Source organism: Chiloscyllium plagiosum, chromosome 23, assembly GCF_004010195.1.
Source record: "Chiloscyllium plagiosum isolate BGI_BamShark_2017 chromosome 23, ASM401019v2, whole genome shotgun sequence".
Lineage (NCBI taxonomy): Eukaryota > Metazoa > Chordata > Chondrichthyes > Orectolobiformes > Hemiscylliidae > Chiloscyllium > Chiloscyllium plagiosum.
In genome coordinates, this window is record NC_057732.1 from 58,189,257 (window position 1) to 58,209,928 (window position 20,672).

Here is a 20,672-nt window from a genome sequence, read left to right on the forward strand (position 1 = left end):
ATCACATTTCCGACGCCCCTCCCCCAAGTCCCTCCTCCCTACCTTTTATCTTAGCCTGCTGGACAAACTTTCCTCATTCCTGAAGAAGGGCTTATGCCCGAAACGTCGATTCTCCTGTTCCCTGGATGCTGCCTGACCTGCTGCGCTTTTCCAGCAACACATTTGCAGCTAGGTGGATTAACCAATGCAGGATTACAGGGATAGGGTAGGACCTGGGACTGGGTGGGATACTGTTTGGAGAGTTGGTGCAGACCCAATGGGCTGAATGGCCTTTTTCTGCTCTGTAGGGATTCTATCTCTCTGTCTAATTTCTCACAACATCCGACAATATACTAGATCCGGTCCTGGAGATTTATCCACCTTTATATTTTCTAAAACCTTCAGCATGTTGTCTTCTGCCATGTGAATTGTTTTCAGAACATCAATATTTATTTCCATGAGTTTTCTACCTTCCATTTCTTTGTCCACAGTAAAAACTGACACGAAATAGTCATTTAATATCACTCCTATTTCCTGATGTTCAACACAAAGATGACCTCTTTGATTTTTGATCTACTCTTTTTCTAGTTGCTCTCTTGCTCTTAATGTACTTGTAGAATCTCTTTGAATTATCCTTAACCTTATTTGCCAAGGCAATCCCATATTCTCTTTGCTTTCCTGATTTCCATCTTAAGAATGCCCCTATACTCTTTATACTGTCCAAGAAATTCATTCAAACCCAGTTGTCTGTGTTTATAAAATCCCTAAAATGTGGAAACAGGCCATTGACCCAAGGTGTCCACACCAACTCCAAAGAGCACCCCACCTAGTACATCCCCATAGCTCTGTATTTCCCATGGCTAATGAACCTAACCAACACATCCCTGGACACTGTGGGTAATTTAGCATGGCCAAGCCACCTAACTTGCAAATCTTTGGACAATTTTGTTTATTCTTGACTAGAACCTGAATATCTTTATTTATCCAGTATTCTCTAATCCTACCAACCTTAGCTTTCACTCTGTGGAATATAATGACTCTGAACTCTTGAGTCCTCTCAGGGGACCAAAATTGTGCACAATACTCGAGGTGCAGTCTGACCAATACCTTGTATAGCTGCAACAATACTTCCTTTCCTTTATATTCTATTTCTTGAACTATAAAAGCCAACATGCCATTGGCTTTCTTTATTATCTGCTGTACCTGCATGCTAGTTTTCTGTGACTCGTGAACAAATACACCTAGATCCCTCTGCAACGGAGCACCCTGAAGTCTATCCCCATTAAGATAATAGGTCACCTTCCCATTTTTTTGTCCCCCCCTCTCCTAACCTACCTATCCATTTGTAAGGTTCTTATTTCTTCATTGCAATTTACTGTCCCATCTATTTTTGTGTTGTCTGCAAATTTGGCAATCGAGCCTTCTATCTCTGTATTCAAATTGTTAATGTAGGTTGTAAATAGCTGGGGTCCAAGGACTTGAACCCTGTGGCACCCCACTAGTTACATCCTGCCATCCAGAAAAAAAAAACATTTATCCCAATTCTGTCTTCTGTCTATTTGACCGTCATCTATCCAGGCTAATAAATTACCCTTAATTCCATATGATCCAACCTTGTGCATTTATCTTTTGTGCAGCATCTTATCAAATGCCTTCCAGAAGTCCAGATAAATTGTCTACAGCATCCCCATTATCACTTTGCTTGTTACATCTTCGAAGAACTCTAGCAAGTTAGTCAAATGTGATTTGCCCTTCATAAAACCATGCTGACCCTGATGGATAGAGTTTTGACTTTCCAAACGACCTGATATTGCTTCTTTGATAATTGATTCTAACACTTTCCCAATAACAGATGTTAAATTAACTAGTCTATAATTTCCCGCATTTTACCTCCCTCCTTTTTGAATAAGGGCATTATATGAGCCATTTCCCAATCCACTTGAATGTTTCCCATGTCCAGGGAACTTTGGAATATTGTAACCAATGGATTTACTATCTCTGCTACAACTTCCTTTAATACCCTAGGATGTAGGCCATCAGGCCGGAGTGACTTGTCTGTCCTTAATCCTAATCATTTGTTTAGCACTCTTTCCTCTCGATGTTGATTGTTGTAAGTTCTACCCTTTCTACTGCCTCTGACTTGCCCCTTCCAATAGGGATGGTACTAATGCCCTCCACCATAAAAACTGAGGCAAAGTATTGATTTAACATCTCTACCATTTCAGTGTTCTCCACTATTAACTATCCAGTTTCACCTTCCAAGGGACTACCATTCACACTAGCTACTCTCTTCCCTTTTATATATCTGTAGAAGCTTTTGCTATCCTTTTTTATATTTTGTGCTAGTTTTCTTTCGTAATTTACCTTAGCTTTTTTTAATTAATTTTTTAGCATCTCTTTGTTTATGTTTGAAAGTTTTTCAATCTTCCAGCCTGCTACTGTTCTTTGCAGTATGATAACACTTAATTTTTGACTCTATATTGTCCTTGACCTCCTTGTTTAGCCATGGATGCGTTTTTAGCATCCCCTCCCTTTACCATCTTTCTTCCTCACTGGGATATAGTTTAGTTATGAGGAATTGAGTAGCACCTTAAACATCTGCCACTGCTCATCCACTGTCATATCATTTAGCTTCCTGCCCAATCTACTTGGGCCAAATCTGTCCTCATGCCTATATAATTTCCTATATTTAAGTCCCAAGCACCATCGTGGGACTTCACTTTCTCACCCCCAAACTGAATTTTGAATACTGTCATACGATGGTCACTACTCCCCAGAGGATTCTTAACTATATGTTATCAATTACCAAATCCTGAGTGGCCTGCTCCCTGATTAGGTAACAGCAGAGAGAGAAAGAAAAGGAAACCAATCCTGCAATCCAGGTCTAACTACTTTGAGACATCCTACCCACTGTTCAAAGATTTGCATGTCAAAAATTAGCCTGTTCATCATGTGAAGACCCATGGCAGAAAGGTGCAAACCTGAGTAGACTTAATTCTCAAATTGAGAGATGAATGACAAATCTGCCTGGCCATTTTCAAAGATCAATGCAAATTCATGCCTGGGGTGTGTTTGATCCTGCACAGACTCGTAAACTGTGATTTTGAGATTATGATACCTCTCCCTACCCCTTATGCCAAAATGTATCGTCTTACACTGCTCTGTATTGAATCGATCTGTGGCTTATCTATGCATTATGCTCGCCTATCCACATTCTGTTGTAGGCAATTTGCATGTCCTCACTTTTTGCCATTCCCACAAGTTTGAAAGCGAGAAAAAATTATAGCTATTAATAATTTAATGTCAACGAACAATTGATCCATTAAAGAATAAATCCAGTAAACCAATTAAACATGATTTAGTTGAGGAGGATATACTGAATGAATTATTCACATCAATTTTCATAAAAGAGGGTTGTAAGCATTGTACTAAATTGGTTTGAAGTGATCACAGATGTTAATAGTGTGTGTTATACATGAATTGGAAGAGCAAAATCACAACAAGGAGTATTTGCATTTGGGCCAAACAGGATATTTCGGGCCTGGCCATTCAGCTGCATTTCCTGTGATTCCTACCAATCCAACCATAAAGCCCAAATTTTATTTTAATTCATTTCTAGCTTGCTGATTTATTCCATTAGTATTTGTAGTTTGAGAGACAGTCAAATTAGTGAGAATTTGGATTTAAACTTGAGTGACTCATAAGACTTCATGTTTGTACCTAAATGCTTACAAAGTGCAAAAAACCTGGACACACCAGATCTGTATTCTGGTTTACTCAAGAATTTAAGAGCATTAGTGTGTCTCACCTGAAATTTTCCGTAGTTCCATAAAGGTTAGATATATTAGAGGATGTTGAATGTAGTTCCAGTATCTACAAAAAATTAAGAGCAAAGTGGCTCATAATAGGTCAGGTTAATTCCTTGGAAAGATAGTTAAGGGGACTTGCTGTTGAGGTGTGTGATTCAATTATACTAATAGTATGTTTATTTAAATCAGTGAAGAGAGGAATGGGAAAGAAATTTCGGAAAGTAAGCAGTCAACTAGATATACTAGGGCTGAACTCCACAGAAGAAAAATTAAATGTGTGATATAGATCAAATTTGCAAGGTGGATCGATGGCTCTGTGATTACCACTGATGCCTCAGCATCAATTCCAGTCTGAATCTGTGTGGAATTTGTACATTCTCGCTGTATCTGCTTGGGTTTCCTCCCACAGGCCAAAGATGTGCAGATTAGAACACAACATTACAGCGCAGTATAGGCCCTTTGGCCCTTGATGTTGTGCCGACCTGTGAAATTAATCTGATGCCCATCAAACCTACACCGTTCCATTATGATCCATATGTATGTCCAAGGAATAAAGAAACTACCCCTGATATCTGTCCTAAATCTATCACCCCTCAATTTAAAGCTATGTCCCCTCGTCTTAGCCTACACCATCTCAAGAAAAAGGCTGTCACTGTCCACCCTGATTATATGTCAAGATTAAGTTATTTCTCAACCTTCTTCTCTCTAACGAAAACATCCTCAGTTCCCTCAGCCTTTCCTCATAAGACCTTCCTTCCATACCAGGCAACACCCTAGTGAATCTTCTGTGAACCCTTTCCAAAGCTTCCACATCCTTCCTATAACGCGGTGACCAGAACTGTTCGCAATACTCCAGGTGTGGCCTTAGCAGTGTCTTGTACAGCTGAAGCATGACCCCGTGGCTCTGAAACGCAATCCACCTATCAGTAAACGCCAACACACCATATGCCGTCTTAACAACCCTATCAATCTGGGTGGCAGCTTTTCAGGCACCTGGACACCGAGATCTCTCTGTTCAGCTACATACCTATTGATTCTTCCGAAGTAAATCACTTCACATGTTTCTGCATTAACCTCCATTTGTCACTTCCTCACCCAGCTCTGCATCTTATCTATGTCCCCCTGTAACCCACAACATCCTTCGGCACTATCCACAATTCTGCCTACCTTAGTGTCATCTGCAAATTTACTAACCCGTCCTTCTGCACCCACATCCAGATCATTTATAAAAATGACAAACAGCAGTGGCCCAAAACAGATCCTTGCGGCACACTACTGGTAACTGAGCTCCAGGATGAACATTTCCCATAACCATCACCGTTGTCGTCTTTCAGCTAGCCAATTTCTGATTCAAATCGCTAAATCACCTTCAATCCCGAAACTCCATATTTTGTGCAATAGCCTACCGTGTGGAACCTTGTATGCCTTAGTGAAGTCCACATACATCACATCATGCTTTACCTTCATTCATCTATTCTGTCACTTTTTCGAAGAACAGAGAAAAGTACAGCACAGAACAGGCCCTTTGACCCATGATGTTGTGCTGAGGTTTAGTGCTAATGTAAAATATAGTAACTTAACCTACGCACCCCTCAACTCACTGTTATCCTTGTGCATGTCCAGTAGTCACTTAAATGTCCCCAATGACTCTGCTTCCACCACCACAGCTGGCAATGCATGCCATGCATTCACAACTCTCTGCATAAAGAACGTACCTCTGACGTCTCCTTTATACCTTCCTCCTAATATCTTCAAACTATGACTCCTCATACCAGTCAATCCTGCCCTGGGGAAAAGTCTCTGGCTATTGACTCTATCTTTTCCACTCATTATTTTCTACACCTCGATCAGGTGTCCTCTCTTCCTCCTTCTCTCCAGAAACAAAAGTCCGAGCTTTTTCAACCTTTCTTCATAAGGCAAGCCCTCCAGTCCAGGCATCATCCTGATAAACCTTCTTTGCACCCTCTTCAAAGCCTTTGTATCTTTCCTATAGTAGGGCGACCAGAACTGGACACAATATTCCAAGTGTGGTCTCACCAGGGACTTGTAGATTGCAGCAAAACATCACGGCTCTTAAACTTGATTCCCCTGTTAATGAAAGCCAAAACACCAGATGCTTTCTTAACAATCCTGTCCACTTGGGTGGCAACTTTGAGGGATCTATGTACTTGCACACCCAGATCCCTCTGTTCTTCGTCACTGCCAAGAATCCTGTCTTTAATCCTATATTCAGCATTCGAGTTCAACCTTCCAAAATGCATCACTTCACATTTATCCAGTTTGAACTCCATCTGCCATTTCTCAGCCCAGCTCTGCATCCTGTCTATGTCGCGCTGCAGCCTGCAATAGCCCTCGATACTATCGACAACATCTCTAACCTTTGTGTCATCTGCAAATTTACTAATCCACCCCTCAACCCCCTCATCCAAGTCATTTCTCAAAACTGCAAAGAGCAGAGGCCCAAGGAGAGACCCCTGCGGGACCCCACTCAACACTGACCTCCAGGCAGAATACTTTCCATCTACAACCACTCTCTGCCTTCTGTCAGCCAGCCAATTCTGAATCCAAATAGTCAAATCTCCCTATATCACATACTTCCTGACTTTATGAATAAGTCTATCATGGGGAACCTTATCAAGTGCCTTGCTGAAGTCCATATACACCACCTTGACTGCTCAACCTTCGTCAACCTGTCTTGAACACCTCCTCAAAAAACTCAATAATATTTGTGAGGCATGATCTGTCCCTCACAAAGCCATGAAGAACTCAATAAGTTTAGTTGGGCATGACCTACCCTTCACAAAACCATGCTGACTATCCCTAATCAAATTATTCCTTTCCAGATGATTATAAGCCCTATCTCTTATCAACTTTTCCAACACTTTATCCACAACTGAACTAAGGCTCACGAGCCTATAATTGCCAGAATTGTTTTGATTCCCCTCCTTGAATAAGGGAACAACATTTGCTATACTCCAGTCTTCTGGCACTATTCCTGTCGACAGTGCTGACATAAAGTTCAAACTCAAAGCTCCGCAATCTCCTCCCTCATTTCCCAGAGAATCCGAGGATAAATGCCATGCGGCCCAGGAGCCTTATGGATTTTCAGATCTTCCAAAATTGCTAAAGCCTTCTCTTTATCAAATACAATCCCATATAATCTAGTAGCCTATATCTCCGTATTCTCATTAACATTGCCCTTTACCAATGTGAATACTGATGAAAAGTATACATTAAACATTTCCCCCATGTCCTCAGATTCCACACACAGCTTTCCACTACTATCTTTGATTGGCCCTAATCTTACTCTAGTCATTCTTTTATTTCTGACGTACCTATAGAAGGCCTGAGGGTTTTCCTTGATCTTATCTGCCAACAACTTCTCAAGCCCCCTCCTGGCTCTTCTTAGCCCTCTCTAAATCTTTTCTGGCTAACTTATCACTCTCAAGCCCCCTAACTGAGCCTTCACACCTCATCCTCACATAAACCGCTTTCTTCCTCTTGACAAGAGCTTCAAATTCTTTAGCAAACCATGGCTCCCTCTCTCGATAACTACTTCCCTGCCTGATAAATATGTACTTATCAAGGACCGGCAGTAGCTGTTCCTTGAGTAAGCTCCACATTTCAAGTGTGTCTATCCCCAGCAGTTTTCTTCCCCATCCTAAATCTTGCCTAATTGCATCATAGTTGTCTTGTGCCCAGTTATACTTCTTTCCCAGCGGTATAACCTATCCCTGCTGATTGTCATTGCAAACATAACCGATTGTGGTCACTATCGCCAAAATGCTCACCTACCCCCAAATCTAACAACTGTCTGAGTTCACTACCCTGTGTCAAATCTAATATGGCATTGCCCCTTGTTGGCCTGTCTACATACTGTATCAGAAAATCCTCCTGCACACATTGAACAAAAACTGATCCATCTAAACTACTTGAACTATAGTATTCCCAGTAAATGTTGGGGAAGTTAAGGTCCCCCATAACAACTACCCTGTTACTCTTGCTCCTATCGAGAGTTATCTTTGCTATCCTTTCCTCTACATCCTTGGAACACAGGGTTAGGTGGATTGGCTGTACTAAATTGTCCTGTAGTGTCCAGGAATGTGCAGGTGAGATGGGTGAGCTATGGTAAATACAGCGTAACAGTGATTAAACCGGTTGGGGGGGGTGGTGGTGCTGGGTCTGCGTGGGGTGCTTTTCGGAAGTGAGTGCAGACTTGGTGGATTGAATGGCCTCTTTCCACACTCTAGTGATTCTAAATGTCCTTTACTGGTTGTGTTGCCATGAATGCTGTAGTTTCATGTATTTGATTTTGTTGTAGTCCAGACCGTTTTCACTGGGGAAATTGTTTACCTGTATCTAGAATTATAAACTTGCTCAATCTTGCATAGAGATTCTTATCATCCAGTTTAATGCAGTGTATTTTTTTCCTTTATCCAAGTTTCTCTTGTTTTTTTTCCTTTTCTCTGTTACCCCACTTTTGCCACCTCTTCCTCCACCGTACCTACTTTCCATGTTTCCACCCTTTGTTCCACCCTATCTACTTTTCATGTTCCCCCTTTCTCCTTTAAATCACCTTTTACATCCCCTCTCTCACACAGTGCTATTGTTCCTCATCATCCACTTCTTTCTTTCTTTCTTACTCCCCCACTCTCATTCTGGAAATAACTATGCTATGTTATTGCATACAGTTGCCAGTTCTACTGCACAGTTTAAGCAAGAAATTGTAATTTCCCTGCTAGAATCTTTGGCGTCGTCCCCTAACTCCCCTATTCACCCTTTTGTTTTCCTTTTCTCTTTGTCTCTCTTGCTACTTTTAATGTGCTTTGAACAAAATAAACTACCTCTTCCTGTGTCTTGTCACATTTTTAAATTTATTTTCCCTACTTTGCTCGCAGTTGCTATTCCTCAGTCCAATGGTTTGATGTTGTTCAAACTCTCTGCAGGAATTTGATGGGCACAGTCAACCAATATCACTTCAACAGCCCCAACCTGTGCTGGTCCGCCGTTATGAACTGAATAGCCAGCTCCATCGGCAATTTTCTTCTTTTGTTTTACAGTAGCCAGTTGTTTTTATCATAATCCACTATACTTTTTTTGCCTATAGTTCTTAGCCTGCTTTACCAGTAGACATTAGAAAAATGAAGTGTCTTCTTACAAATTAAGTTACTAAAACTGAGGCCACCTGTCTGTTCGAGTGGATATAAAGATGGCCCTGGCACTGTTTCGATGAAAAGCAGGATTGTTGTCCCTCGTATCCTGGCCAATTTTAATCATGTCACAAAAAGTAGATTGTATGTTCATTATCACATTACTGGTTATATAAGAATAAGGAACATAAGAACTAGCAGCAGGGATAGTCGATTCACCCCTCGAGACTGCTTCACCATTTAATGTGATCATGGTTGATCTTATCTCAGCCTCAGCGCCACCTTTCTGACCACTCCCCATAATCCTTACATCCATTTGTGAGTTTGAGAGTTGGCTGTGTGCAGCATTTGCCACACTTTTAATGTATTTAATTAGCTGCAAAGTGTTTAGAAATGACTATTAGTTATGAGAAGTGCTTATATCAGTGCAAGCTTTTTTTCTTCTGGACATTGCAGCTGGACTATAACCTGAGTAAGGGATTGTGTTTCAAGGAAGTGGATCTGTAGAAAACTGCAGCAGGGGAGTTAATTGTCATATTGTAATAAAACCTAAAGACCTTCTATTGTTATAGGAGAGGGCCTCCTGTGCCTCTAAGAACAGAATCATTAAATACTGCCAGCAAGCTGGAGTCTGTTCACAAAATTTAAATGCTGGAGATGTTGGAAATCCAAAGCAAGAACAAAACATGCTGAAAAAACTCAGCAGATTTGGCAACTTTGTGCAAAGAGAAACAGAGTTAATATTTTAAGTCCAACATGACTTCTTTTAGGACTAGAGCTGAGGAAGTCATGTTGGACGTGAAGCATTATCTCTGTTTCTTTCTCCACAGACGCTGCCGAGTTTCTCCAGCATTTTCTGGTTATAATGTCTAATCCGTCTGTTCACATCTGTAGAACAAGTGGGACTTGAAGCAAGGCCTCCTTGCTCAGACATAGGGCATACCATTGTGCCACAAGATCCCTCTGCATTTTCTGTTCATACTGGAAACTGTTAGCTGCTCAATTGACAATGTGTATTTAATCCCACAGTTTTTCAAAAATTTCTTTGGACTTCAGAAAATAAGACTTGTCCAGGTTTGGAGTAAGCAGAGTTGACAGATTTTTGCAGCCCACCAGAAAGGACAGCTTTGAGCAGAGTTAATGTCAAATAGATGAATATAGCATATGTGGCTGAGTACCTTCCTCTCTTTAAACAGATTGTTGCTTGTATTTTTCAGCTGTCACTGAACCTGTGGAGACATCTCGTTGGACAGAGGAAGAAATGGAAGTGGCCAAAAAAGGTTAGTACCAGAAAATAAGTCTTTACTTGTTCAGAACAGTAGAGTTAGTATTGGCAGAAGAAATGCTGTACATTATGATCTTATATTATTGCATTCAGATCCATGTTATGTGGAATTTGTGGCTCTGCAAAAGTCTCAAGGTCATAGTCTGGAATGTCAGACAGTGTCTAGCCCCAATATCTCCCCCCCCAACTGGAGCAGATGGGACTTGAACCTGGCCTTCCTGGCTCAGCAGTCGGGACAGTACCCCTGTGCCAGAAGTCTCCTTAGTACTAAAAAGTAATGTCTTAAGTGCAACCATTTTCAGTTACCTCAATTACTTTCCCTCCATAATAAGGTCAGAGATGGGGATGTTTGATGGTGATTGCACAATATTTAACATTATTAGTGAACCTGAGATACTGAAAGAGTCCATATAGAAATGCAGCAAAACCTGGGCAATATCCATGTTTGGGTTGGAAAATGATAAGTAACTCTTGCACACCACAACTGGCAGGCAGTGACCATCTCCAATAAGAGCAAAGAAACTGAACTGGACCAGCCAAATAAAGGCTGTGGCTACAAGAACAGGACTACTACAGCGAGTAACCCCACTTGATTCCCAAAGCTTGCCCACTATCGACAAGACTCAAGCCAGGAATGTGAAGGAATAGTCTTCACTTACCTGGATTGCTGCAGCTCCAACAACACTTGCCACCATCCAGGAAAAGGGCAGCCTGCTTGGCACCACATCCACGAACATTCACTCCCTGCACGCTGACACTTGGAGTATACCGCTGCTGCTATCTTCAAGATGCACTGCAGAAATTTACCAAGGGTCTTTAGACAACGCCTTCTGAACCCATGCATGCTACCAGCTTGAAGGTTGAGGCCAGCAGATACATTGGAACACGACCACTTTCAAGCTTCTCTCCAAACCACTCACCATCCTGACTTCAAAATATATCAGTTCCTTCACTATCGCTGGGTCAAAATCTTGGAACTCACTCTGATGTTTCAGATGTGATATCACCAATGCCCTGTATGTTTGCAGCAAAATTTGCAGCCATACAGCACAGAAGAAGCCCTTCAGTCCATTAGGTCTGTGCCAACCTGTCTACCCTAATCCCACTTTCCAGCACTTGGCCTATATCCTTGAATTGGAGATGCCGGTGTTGGACTGGGGTGTACAACCATCACACAACACCAGGTTATAGTCCGACAGGTTTAATTGGAAGCACAGTAGCTTTCGGACTACTGCGCCTCCAACCACCTGATGAAGGAGCGGTGCTCCGAAATCTAGTGTGCTTCCAATTAAACCTTTTGGACCATAACCTGGTGTTGTGTGCTTTTTAACTTTATAACCTTGAAGGTTGACACTTCAAGTACACATCCACATATTTTTTAAAAGTTTGAGGTTTCAGAGTACATTCCAGATTCCAACCACCCTGTGGTGATATCTGTTTCCTCAAATCCCCACTAAACCTCCTGCCTTCACCAAAAAACAGTTGTTTTCTTGTCCATCCATGTGCTTATAAACTTAGACACCTCAATCATGTCCCACCTCTCCGTCTGCTTGACTCCAAAGAAAATAACCCAAAACCATCCAGCCTCTTTTGATAGCTAAAATGCTCCATCCCACGCAGCATCCTGGTGAATCTCCTCTGCACCTCAAGGGCAATCACTTCCTTAGTATAGCAACCATAATTGCACACAGTGCTCAGCTGTGGCTTGATCAAAGTCTTGTACACACCTGATAAAGGCATGTGTCCTGTATGCTACGTTAACCACCCCATTAGCCTGTCCTACCACCTTCAGGGATTTGTGGACCAGCACCCCAAAGTACATCACCTCACTTTTCAGGATTAAATTCCATTAGCCATTAATCTGTCCATCTGACCAACCTGTTTATCTCTTTCTGTAACCTAAGATCTTTTTCCTCCGTTCTAACCACCAGGCCATTCTTAGTGTCATCCATAAACTTCCCTATTTGAGTATTCCATTCCCTTTTGGAATATATTTACAGCATTCAATTTATCTTGGCAATCGCTTGCTGTATCTGCAAATTAACCTTTCAACAGAGCACCCAGATCCCTCTGTACCATAAAGTTGTACACAATCTTCAAAGTTTGTGCGAAGATTTGTAGCTCGGGTGCTCGTTGTTGTGGTTCTGTTCGCCAAGCTGGGAATTTGTGTTGCAGACGTTTCGTCCCCTGTCTCGGTGACATCCTCAGTGCTTGGGAGCCTCCTGTGAAGCGCTTCTGTGATCTTTCCTCCGGCATTTGCAGTGGTTTGAATCTGTCGCTTCCGGTTGTCAGTTCCAGCTGTCCGTTGCAGTGGTCGGTATATTGGGTCCAGGTCGATGTGCTTGTTGAATGAATCAGTGAATAAGTGCCATGCCTCTAGGAATTCGGGAATTCCTAGAGGCATGGCACTCATCCACTGATTCATTCAACAAGCACATCGACCTGGACCCAATATACCGACCACTGCAGCGGACAGCTGGAACTGACAACCGGAAGCGACAGATTCAAACCACTGCAAATGCCGGAGGAAAGATCACAGAAGCGCTTCACAGGAAGCTCCCAAGCACTGAGGATGTCACCGAGACAGGGGACGAAACGTCTGCAACACAAATTCCCAGCTTGGCGAACAGAACCACAACATTGTACACAATCTGTCAGTTTAATTGGTATACTGTCTTTTTTTCATCCTATCAAAATGAATAAGTTTGTATTTCTCTACATGATGTGCCAACTGCCAATTTTTTTTGTCCACTTACCTAACCTATCTATATTCCAGAGCAAACATACTAGACAACTTGCTTTCCTACCTATCTGCAGGATATCAGCAAATTTAGCAGACATTCATTTGACCCCTTGGTCTAAGTCATTGATGTAGATTGTGAGGCGTTGAAGCCTCAGCACTGATAGCTGCCATGATCTACCAGTCTTACCAATCCAGAAATGACCTGTTTCTCGCTACTGTTTCTATGGGTGAATGATTCTGAAAGAAGTGGAGGGAGACTTGAGTATAAAGCTCTGAAGTGGATCTGAGCTGGGAAAAGGTCCTTGTTCTGTAAATATCTGAATCTGAACATTTTGTGTGCCAGATATGGGAGCAGGTTTGTTGGTTGTTTAAGTAATAAGGTGAGGCCCATTTTTGAAGATCATAATCCTAGGATCACGTACTTCACTAGTGTACGTCAAAAAAAAGACATACTGTTCCAACATATTAAGTGGAGTTTTAAAACTAAATCGTGTTTTCTGACTGATTGAAGTTAGTGGTTTTCAGGATACATGACTTGCAATGACCGTGTGCCTGAGGATGAACAGATATGAAGCAGTTCAAAGTTTGTGCGAAGATTTGTAGCTCGGGTGCTCGTTGTTGTGGTTCTGTTCGCCGAGCTGGAAGTTTTTGTTGCAAACGTTTCGTCCCCTGGCTTGGCGACGACATCAGTGCTTGGGAGCCTCCTGCGAAGCGCTTCTTTGATGTTTCCTCCGGTGTTTAGTTGTGTCGTTTCGTGGCTAGTTGATGTTCATGTATGCGGATTATTAGCTTTCTTCCTGTTTGTCCTATATAGTGTTTAGTGCAGTCTTTGCATGGTATTTTGTACACTACATTGGTTTTGCTCATGTTGGGTATCGGGTCCTTCGTTGTGGTGAGTTGTTGTCTGAGCGTGGCTGTTGGTTTGTGTGCCGTTATGGGTCCTAGGGGTCGCAGTAGTCTGGCTGTCAGTTCTGAGATGCTCCTGATGTATGGTAGTGTGGCTAGTCCTTTTGGTTGTGGTATGTCCTCGTTCCATGGTCTTTCTCTGAGGCATCTGTTGATGAAGTTGCGCGGGTATCCATTTTTGGCGAATACCTTGTATAGGTGTTCCTCTTCTTCTTTTTGCAGTTCTGGTGTACTGCAGTACTAATGTAGTACTGGACAGACTCCTCCACTTCCTCTGGCAACTCATTCCATACGTGCACTACCATCTGCATGAAAATGTTACCCCTTAGATCCCTTTTAAGTCTTTCCCCTCTCACCTTAAACCTTTGCCCTCTGGATTTGGACTCCCCCACTCTGGGGAAAAGATCTTGTCCGTATCCATGCACCTTGTGATTTTATAAACCCCTATAAAGTCACCCCTCAGTCTCCGATTTACAGGGAAAACAATCCCAGCCTCTACAGCCTCTCCCTATAGCTCAATCCTGGTAACATCCTTATAAATGTTTTGAGTGGTTTCAAGTTTCATAATAATCTTACTATAGCAGGAAGACCAGAATTGCATGTAGTGGTCTAAAAGTTGTTACTCCAAATTGTATACAATAATTCTTAATATGTGGCTTAGCACAGGTAGTGTGTTGGATGACAGAAACCTCGAAGTATAGAAAATAGATGTAGGCGAACGTCATTCATCCCTTCAAGTCTGCACCACAATTCAATCCAATCATGCAATTTCAATATCCCATTCCTACCCTCCATACCCCTTGATCCCTTTAGCCACAAGAGCCATGTCCTGATCCCTCTTGAACAAACCTAATGAACTCTGTTAGAGAATTCCACGGGTTCACAACGGTCTCAGTGAAGAAATTCTATCTCATCTCAGTGCTGAATGGCTCACCTCTTATTCTTACACTGTGACCCCTAGTTCTGGACTTACCCAACATTGGGAATATTCTTTCCACATCAAGCCTGTCCAGTCCCATCAGGATTTCATGTTTCTATGAGATCTTCCAACTTCATTCTTCTAAATTCCAGTGATTACAAACCCAGTCAATCCAGTCTTTCTTCATATGTCAGTCCTGCCATCCTGAGAATCAGTCTGGTGAACCTTTGCTGGACTTCTTCAATAGCAAGAATGTCCTTCCTCAGACAAGGAGTCCAAACTGCACACAATACTCAAGGTGTGACCTCATCAAGGCCATAACTGTAGCAAGACATCCCAACTCTGCCACTTAAATCCTTTTACTATGAAGGCCAGTATGCCATTAGCTTTCCTCACCGTCTGCTGCACCACTCTGTTCCCTGGCCAACATCTCTATTTCAGGCTTGCTGCAGTGTTCCAGTGAAGCTTAGCACAAGCTGGAAGGACAACCCCTTGTTCTCTGCTCGAGGACCTGCAGCCCTCCAGACTCAATATTGAGTTCAATAATTTTGAGGCCTGAGCACTCCCATGTCCTAGCCCCCAACTGCACTCATCAGGCCTTGTTATCACATGGTCTTGCCATTACACACTACCTATTGTTAGTCAGTAATAGTCCCCTCTTGATCTTGTTCCATTTACTAATGGGAACAGTTCTCTCAATCTGCTTTATCCAACCTGCTCATAATTATCCAATCTCTTCTTAGCCACCTTCTCTCCAAAAAAAAGTCCAATTCTTCAGTCTGCTCTTGCAACTGAAGTTGCTCATTCCTGGTGCTAATTTGTTAAATTACATCTGCACTTTTTTCAATACATTCACATTATTCATATAACATGGTAACTAGAGCAGTATGCGATACTCCAACTGAGGCCTAATTAAGTGTCTGAATGATGTTCAGCATCACTGCCTTGTTCTTGTAGTCTCTGCCTCTATTAATAAAGCCAAGGGTATCAAATGCTTCATTTAATGTCATTTCCACCTGTCCTACCACTTTCATTCATCTGTGCACTTCTCCACACTGGTCCCTTTGCTCCTCTACCCAATGTGGAATTGAACCTTCCATATTAGTTGGGATTCTGGAGGTCTGGCTGAAAGGAGACCAGGGATGGGAGTGTAGATCGAGGGTATTCAATTTTTAAGAAGGACAGACAAAGAGGAAAAGGAGGTGGTAGTATTGCTTGTTAAAGAAGTCATAACGAATGGTGAAGAAGTGATATTCTGGTAAAGTGCTATAACTATACGGGTAAAAGTAAGAAATACCAAGGGTCAGAAAGCAATAGTGCTTGGATTCTAGCAATTGACCTGAAGGCAGCAGGGCAGGTTACTAGGGTACTTAAGGAGCATATGGGACACTTGCTTTTATCAGTCCTGGCAAAGAATATAAGAGCAGGGATATTAGATTAGGTTGGATTCCATATAGTATGGAAACAGGCCCTTCAGTCCAACAAGTCCACACTGACCCTCCGAAGAGTAACCCACCCAGACCCATTCCTCTACCCTATATTTACTATTGCATCTAACACTGTGGGCAGTTTAGCATGGCCAATTCACTTGACCTGCTCATCTTTTGGATTGTGGGAGGAAACCCACGCAGACACGGAGAGAATGTGCAAACTCCACACAGAGTTGCCTGAGGTGCGAATTGAACCCAGATCCCAGGTACTGTGAGGCTGCAGTGCAAACCACTGAGCCACCGTGCTATCCAAATGACCATGCTGGAGTGTACAAAACGTCATTTAGGACACAGCTGGCGTACTATGTGCAGTTGTGGTTATTGCATTATAGGAAGGATATGATTGCACTGGGGGGGGGTGCAGAGGAGATTCACCAGGATGTTGCCTGGGATGGAGCAGTTTAGCCATGAAGAGAGGATGGAAAATCTTATGTTCTTCTCTTTAGTGATAAGAAGACTGAGAGGGGACCTGATTGATGTGTACAAGATAATGAGGCATGGATAGAAAGCAGCTTTCCCGTTAGCTGAAAGGTCAGTAACGAGGGGCATAATTATAAGGTGAAAGGCAGGAGCTTTTGAGGGGATCGAAGGAATTGCTTTTCTTATTTAAGGTGGTGGGAACCGAGACTGCACAACCTAGGATGGCAGCTGAGGTGGGAAACCTCACAACCTTTTAAAAAATACAAAGATGAGCACTTGAAATGTCATGGGCCAAGTCCTGGGAGGTGGGAGCAATATAGGTTTTACATAGTTTTGGCAGTGCAGATTCAATGGGTTGAAGGGCCTCTTCTGTGATTATATGATTATAATATATTAATGATTTAGATGAGAGAACTAAATGTAATATTTCCAAGTTTGCTGATGATAGAAAGCTGCGTGGGAGGGTGAGTAGTGAGGAAGGTGCAGAAATTCCTCTGTGATTTGAACAAATTGAGTGAGTGGAAAAATGCATACCAGGTGAAGTATAATTGGAAAAAATGTGAGGTTGTCCACTGAGGGAGCGAAAACAGTGAGGCATATTATCATCTGAGTAGCACTATTCCTACTCATTTTTCTCCATGCATTCACTAATTCTATCCCGAATAATTGTCTGCAGAATCTTTCCCTAACTGAAGTTAAACTGATTGGTTTGTAGTTGCTGGGCTTATCCTTGCAACCTTTCTTGAAAATGGCTGTAAAATTTGCAATTCTCCTGTCTTCTGGCATTTTCCCAGAGTTTTTTATATTTGATTTACTATTGACACATGTATCTAGATACACTGAGAAGTTTTATTTTGCATGCAGCACAGACAGGTCATACCATACAAAATGCATAAGGGCAATAGAACAGAGCGAGGAATACAGCTGTACACAAAGAACAAGGTCAACATTAAATTTGAATTTTGAGAAGTCCATTCAGAAGCCCAGTAACAGTGGGGAAGAAGCTGTTCTTGAATCTGTTGGTACGCATGTTTAAGCTTTTGTATATTCTGCCTGATGGAAGAGGTTGGAAGAGATTATAACCGGGATGGGAATTGTCTTTGATGATATTGGCTGCCTTTCTGAGGCAAAGAGAAGTATGGCAGACTTAATAGATGGATTGGACTGTGTTCACAACTCTCTGTAGTTTCTTATGGTCCTGAGCAGAGTATTGTTATACCAAGTCGTGGTACACCTATAAAAATCAGTAAGACTCCTTGTGGATGTGACAAATTTAGAACATAGAACATTACAGTGCAGTACAGGCCCTTCGGCTCTCGATGGTTTCACAGGTTGGTGCAACAATCTGAAGCCCATTTAACCTACACTATTCCATTTTCATCCATATGCCTATCCAATGACCATTTAAATGCCCTTAAAGTTGGCACGTCTACCACTATTTCAGGCAGTGCGTCCCACACCCCTACTACTCTCTGAGTAAAGAAACTACCTCTGACATCTGTCCTGTATCCATCACCTCACAATTTAAAGCCATGACTCCTCATGCTAGCCATCACCATCCAAGAAAAAAGGCTCTCACTGTCCACCCTATCTCACTCTCTGATTATCTTATGTTTCAATTAAGTCACCTCTTAGCCTCCTTCTCTCCAACAAAGACATCCTCAAGTCCCTCAGCCTTTCCTCGTAGCCAGTTGTGGAATTTGAGACTTTGTTGTGCTTTCTTGACTGTCGAATCAACGTGTGCGGTCCAGGACAGATTGTTGGTGATCATCAGTCCAAGGAACTTGACACTCTTGACCATTAAGTTAATGACTAGCTCTTTTCATTTTGCTGACTTTAATGAGAAATTGTTATTTTTCACCATGCTATCAAGCACTGCATCTCTTTCCTGTATTCCATCTCATCACTGTTTGAGATCCAACCTATAGCAGTGCTTATGCCCAAAACATCAATTCTCCTGCTCCTTGGAAGCTGGATGATCTACTGTAATTTTCCAGCACCACACTCTCAACTCTGATCTCCAGCATCTGCAGTTCTCACTTTCTTCTGATTGTAAAGGGTGTATAGTAAAGGGCTGAGTATGCCGCTTGAGGGTTGTTATGGAGGTGCTGTTGTCTATTCTCATTGATTGTGGTCTGTGGGTCAGGAAGTCAAGGATCCAATTGCAGAGGGTGGAGCAGAAACTTTGGTCTTGGAGTTTGGACATCAGTTTGGTTGGAATTATAGTATTTAAGGCAGAGCTGTAGTCTATGAGTAGGAACCAGACAGAGCAATCCTTGTTATCCAAGGAGATGGTGTCTGCTGTGGTCCTTTTGCGACGGGAGGCAAATTATAAGGGATGAAGGCAGGCTGGGAGGCTGGCGTTGATATCAGCCATGGGGCGGTTAAACCAATATTATTTTTGTATCCGTTGCTCCCGATGCAGTCTCCTCTACATTGGGGAGACTGGGCGCCTCCTAGCAGAGCGATTTAGGGAACATCTCTGGCACACCCGTACCAATCAACCACACCGCCCTGTGGCCCAACATTTCAGCTCCCCTCCCAGTCTGCCAAGGACATGGAGGTCCTGGGCCTCCTTCGCTGCCGCTCCCTCACCACCAGACGCCTGGAGGAAGAACGCTTCATCTTCCGCCTCAGAACACTTCAACCCCAGGGCATCAATGTGGACTTCAGCAGTTTCCTCATTTCCCCTTCCCCCACCTCACCCCAGTTCCAAACTTCCAGCTCAGTACTGTCCCCATGACTTGTCCGGATTTGTCCTACCTGCCTATCTCCTTTTCCACCTATCCACTCCACCCTCCTGATGAAGGGCTTTTGCCTGAAATGTCGATTTTACTGCTCCTCAGATGCTGCCTGAACTGCTGTGCTTTTCCAGCACCACTCTAATCTAGCCCCTTGATATCAGCCATGACTAAGTTCTCAAAGCACTGCATACTTATAGCAGTCGGAGCCACTGGGTGATCGTCATTGAGGCAGGCTGCATAAGTTTTGTTTAGTAGCAGGATGATGGTCTTATAGAAACAGCTGGAGACTTCAGATCATAGTTAGTGTAAGTCTAAGAAAGCCTGAAAGCTTATGATTGTTAGCCCAATATTTCTACTGTCATTTCCTTCTAAATCCTTGGATGTATCTCAACCAGTCCTTGTGCATTATCAACTGTCTATCCAACACTGCTTCCTTAACACTTGAATCGTTAATCCTCTTCTGTTACCATGGCTGGGTAATATCTCCCTCCTTTGGTAAAGACAGATGCAAAGTATTAGAAGTTCATAAGATATAGGAGCAGAATTAAGTCATTCAGCCCTCGAGTCTGTTCCGCCATTCAATCATGGTTGATATGCTCCTCATGCCCATTTTCTCTCCATAACCTTTCAACCCATTACCAAACAAAAATATGTCTCGCTCCTCCTCCAATTTACTCACTGTCCCAGCATCCACTACACTGCAGAGTAGCAAATTCCACAAATTCACAATCCCTAGGGAGAAATAGTATCTCTTCAACTCTGTTTTAAATTTGCTGCCCCTTAACCTATTCATTTAACACCGCAGTCATCCCCCTGAACCAAGGTATACGTTTTAGAGTCAAAGAGATGTACAGCATGGAAATAGACCCTTCAGTCCAACCTGTCCATGCCGACCGGATATCCCAACCCAATCTAGTCCCACCTGCCAGCACCTGGCCCATATCCCTCCAAACCCTTCCTATTAATATACCCATCCAAATGCCTCTTAAATGTTACCATTGTACCAGCCTCCACCACTTCCTCTGGCAGTTCATTCCATACACACACCACCCTCTGCGTGAAAAAGTTGCCTCTTAGGTCTATTTTATATCTTTCCCCTCTCATCCTATGCCCTCTAGTTCTGGACTCCCTGACCCCAGGGAAAAGACTTTGCCCATTTATCCTATCCATGCCCCTCATAATTTTGTAAACCTCTATAAGGTCACCCCTCAGCCTCTGACACTCCAG

The 20,672-nt window shown here is 42.6% G+C and overlaps 1 protein-coding gene across 1 annotated transcript in view; it reads left to right on the forward strand.

Annotated features, from left to right (window-relative positions):
- The window catches only part of ncor1 (nuclear receptor corepressor 1), a 413,945-nt gene that overhangs the window by 216,936 nt on the left and 176,337 nt on the right, over positions 1-20,672 (forward strand). The window contains exon 16 of the mRNA XM_043713232.1: positions 10,156-10,218. Coding sequence (XP_043569167.1) covers positions 10,156-10,218 — 63 coding nt within the window. The remainder of the gene's footprint in view (positions 1-10,155; positions 10,219-20,672) is intronic.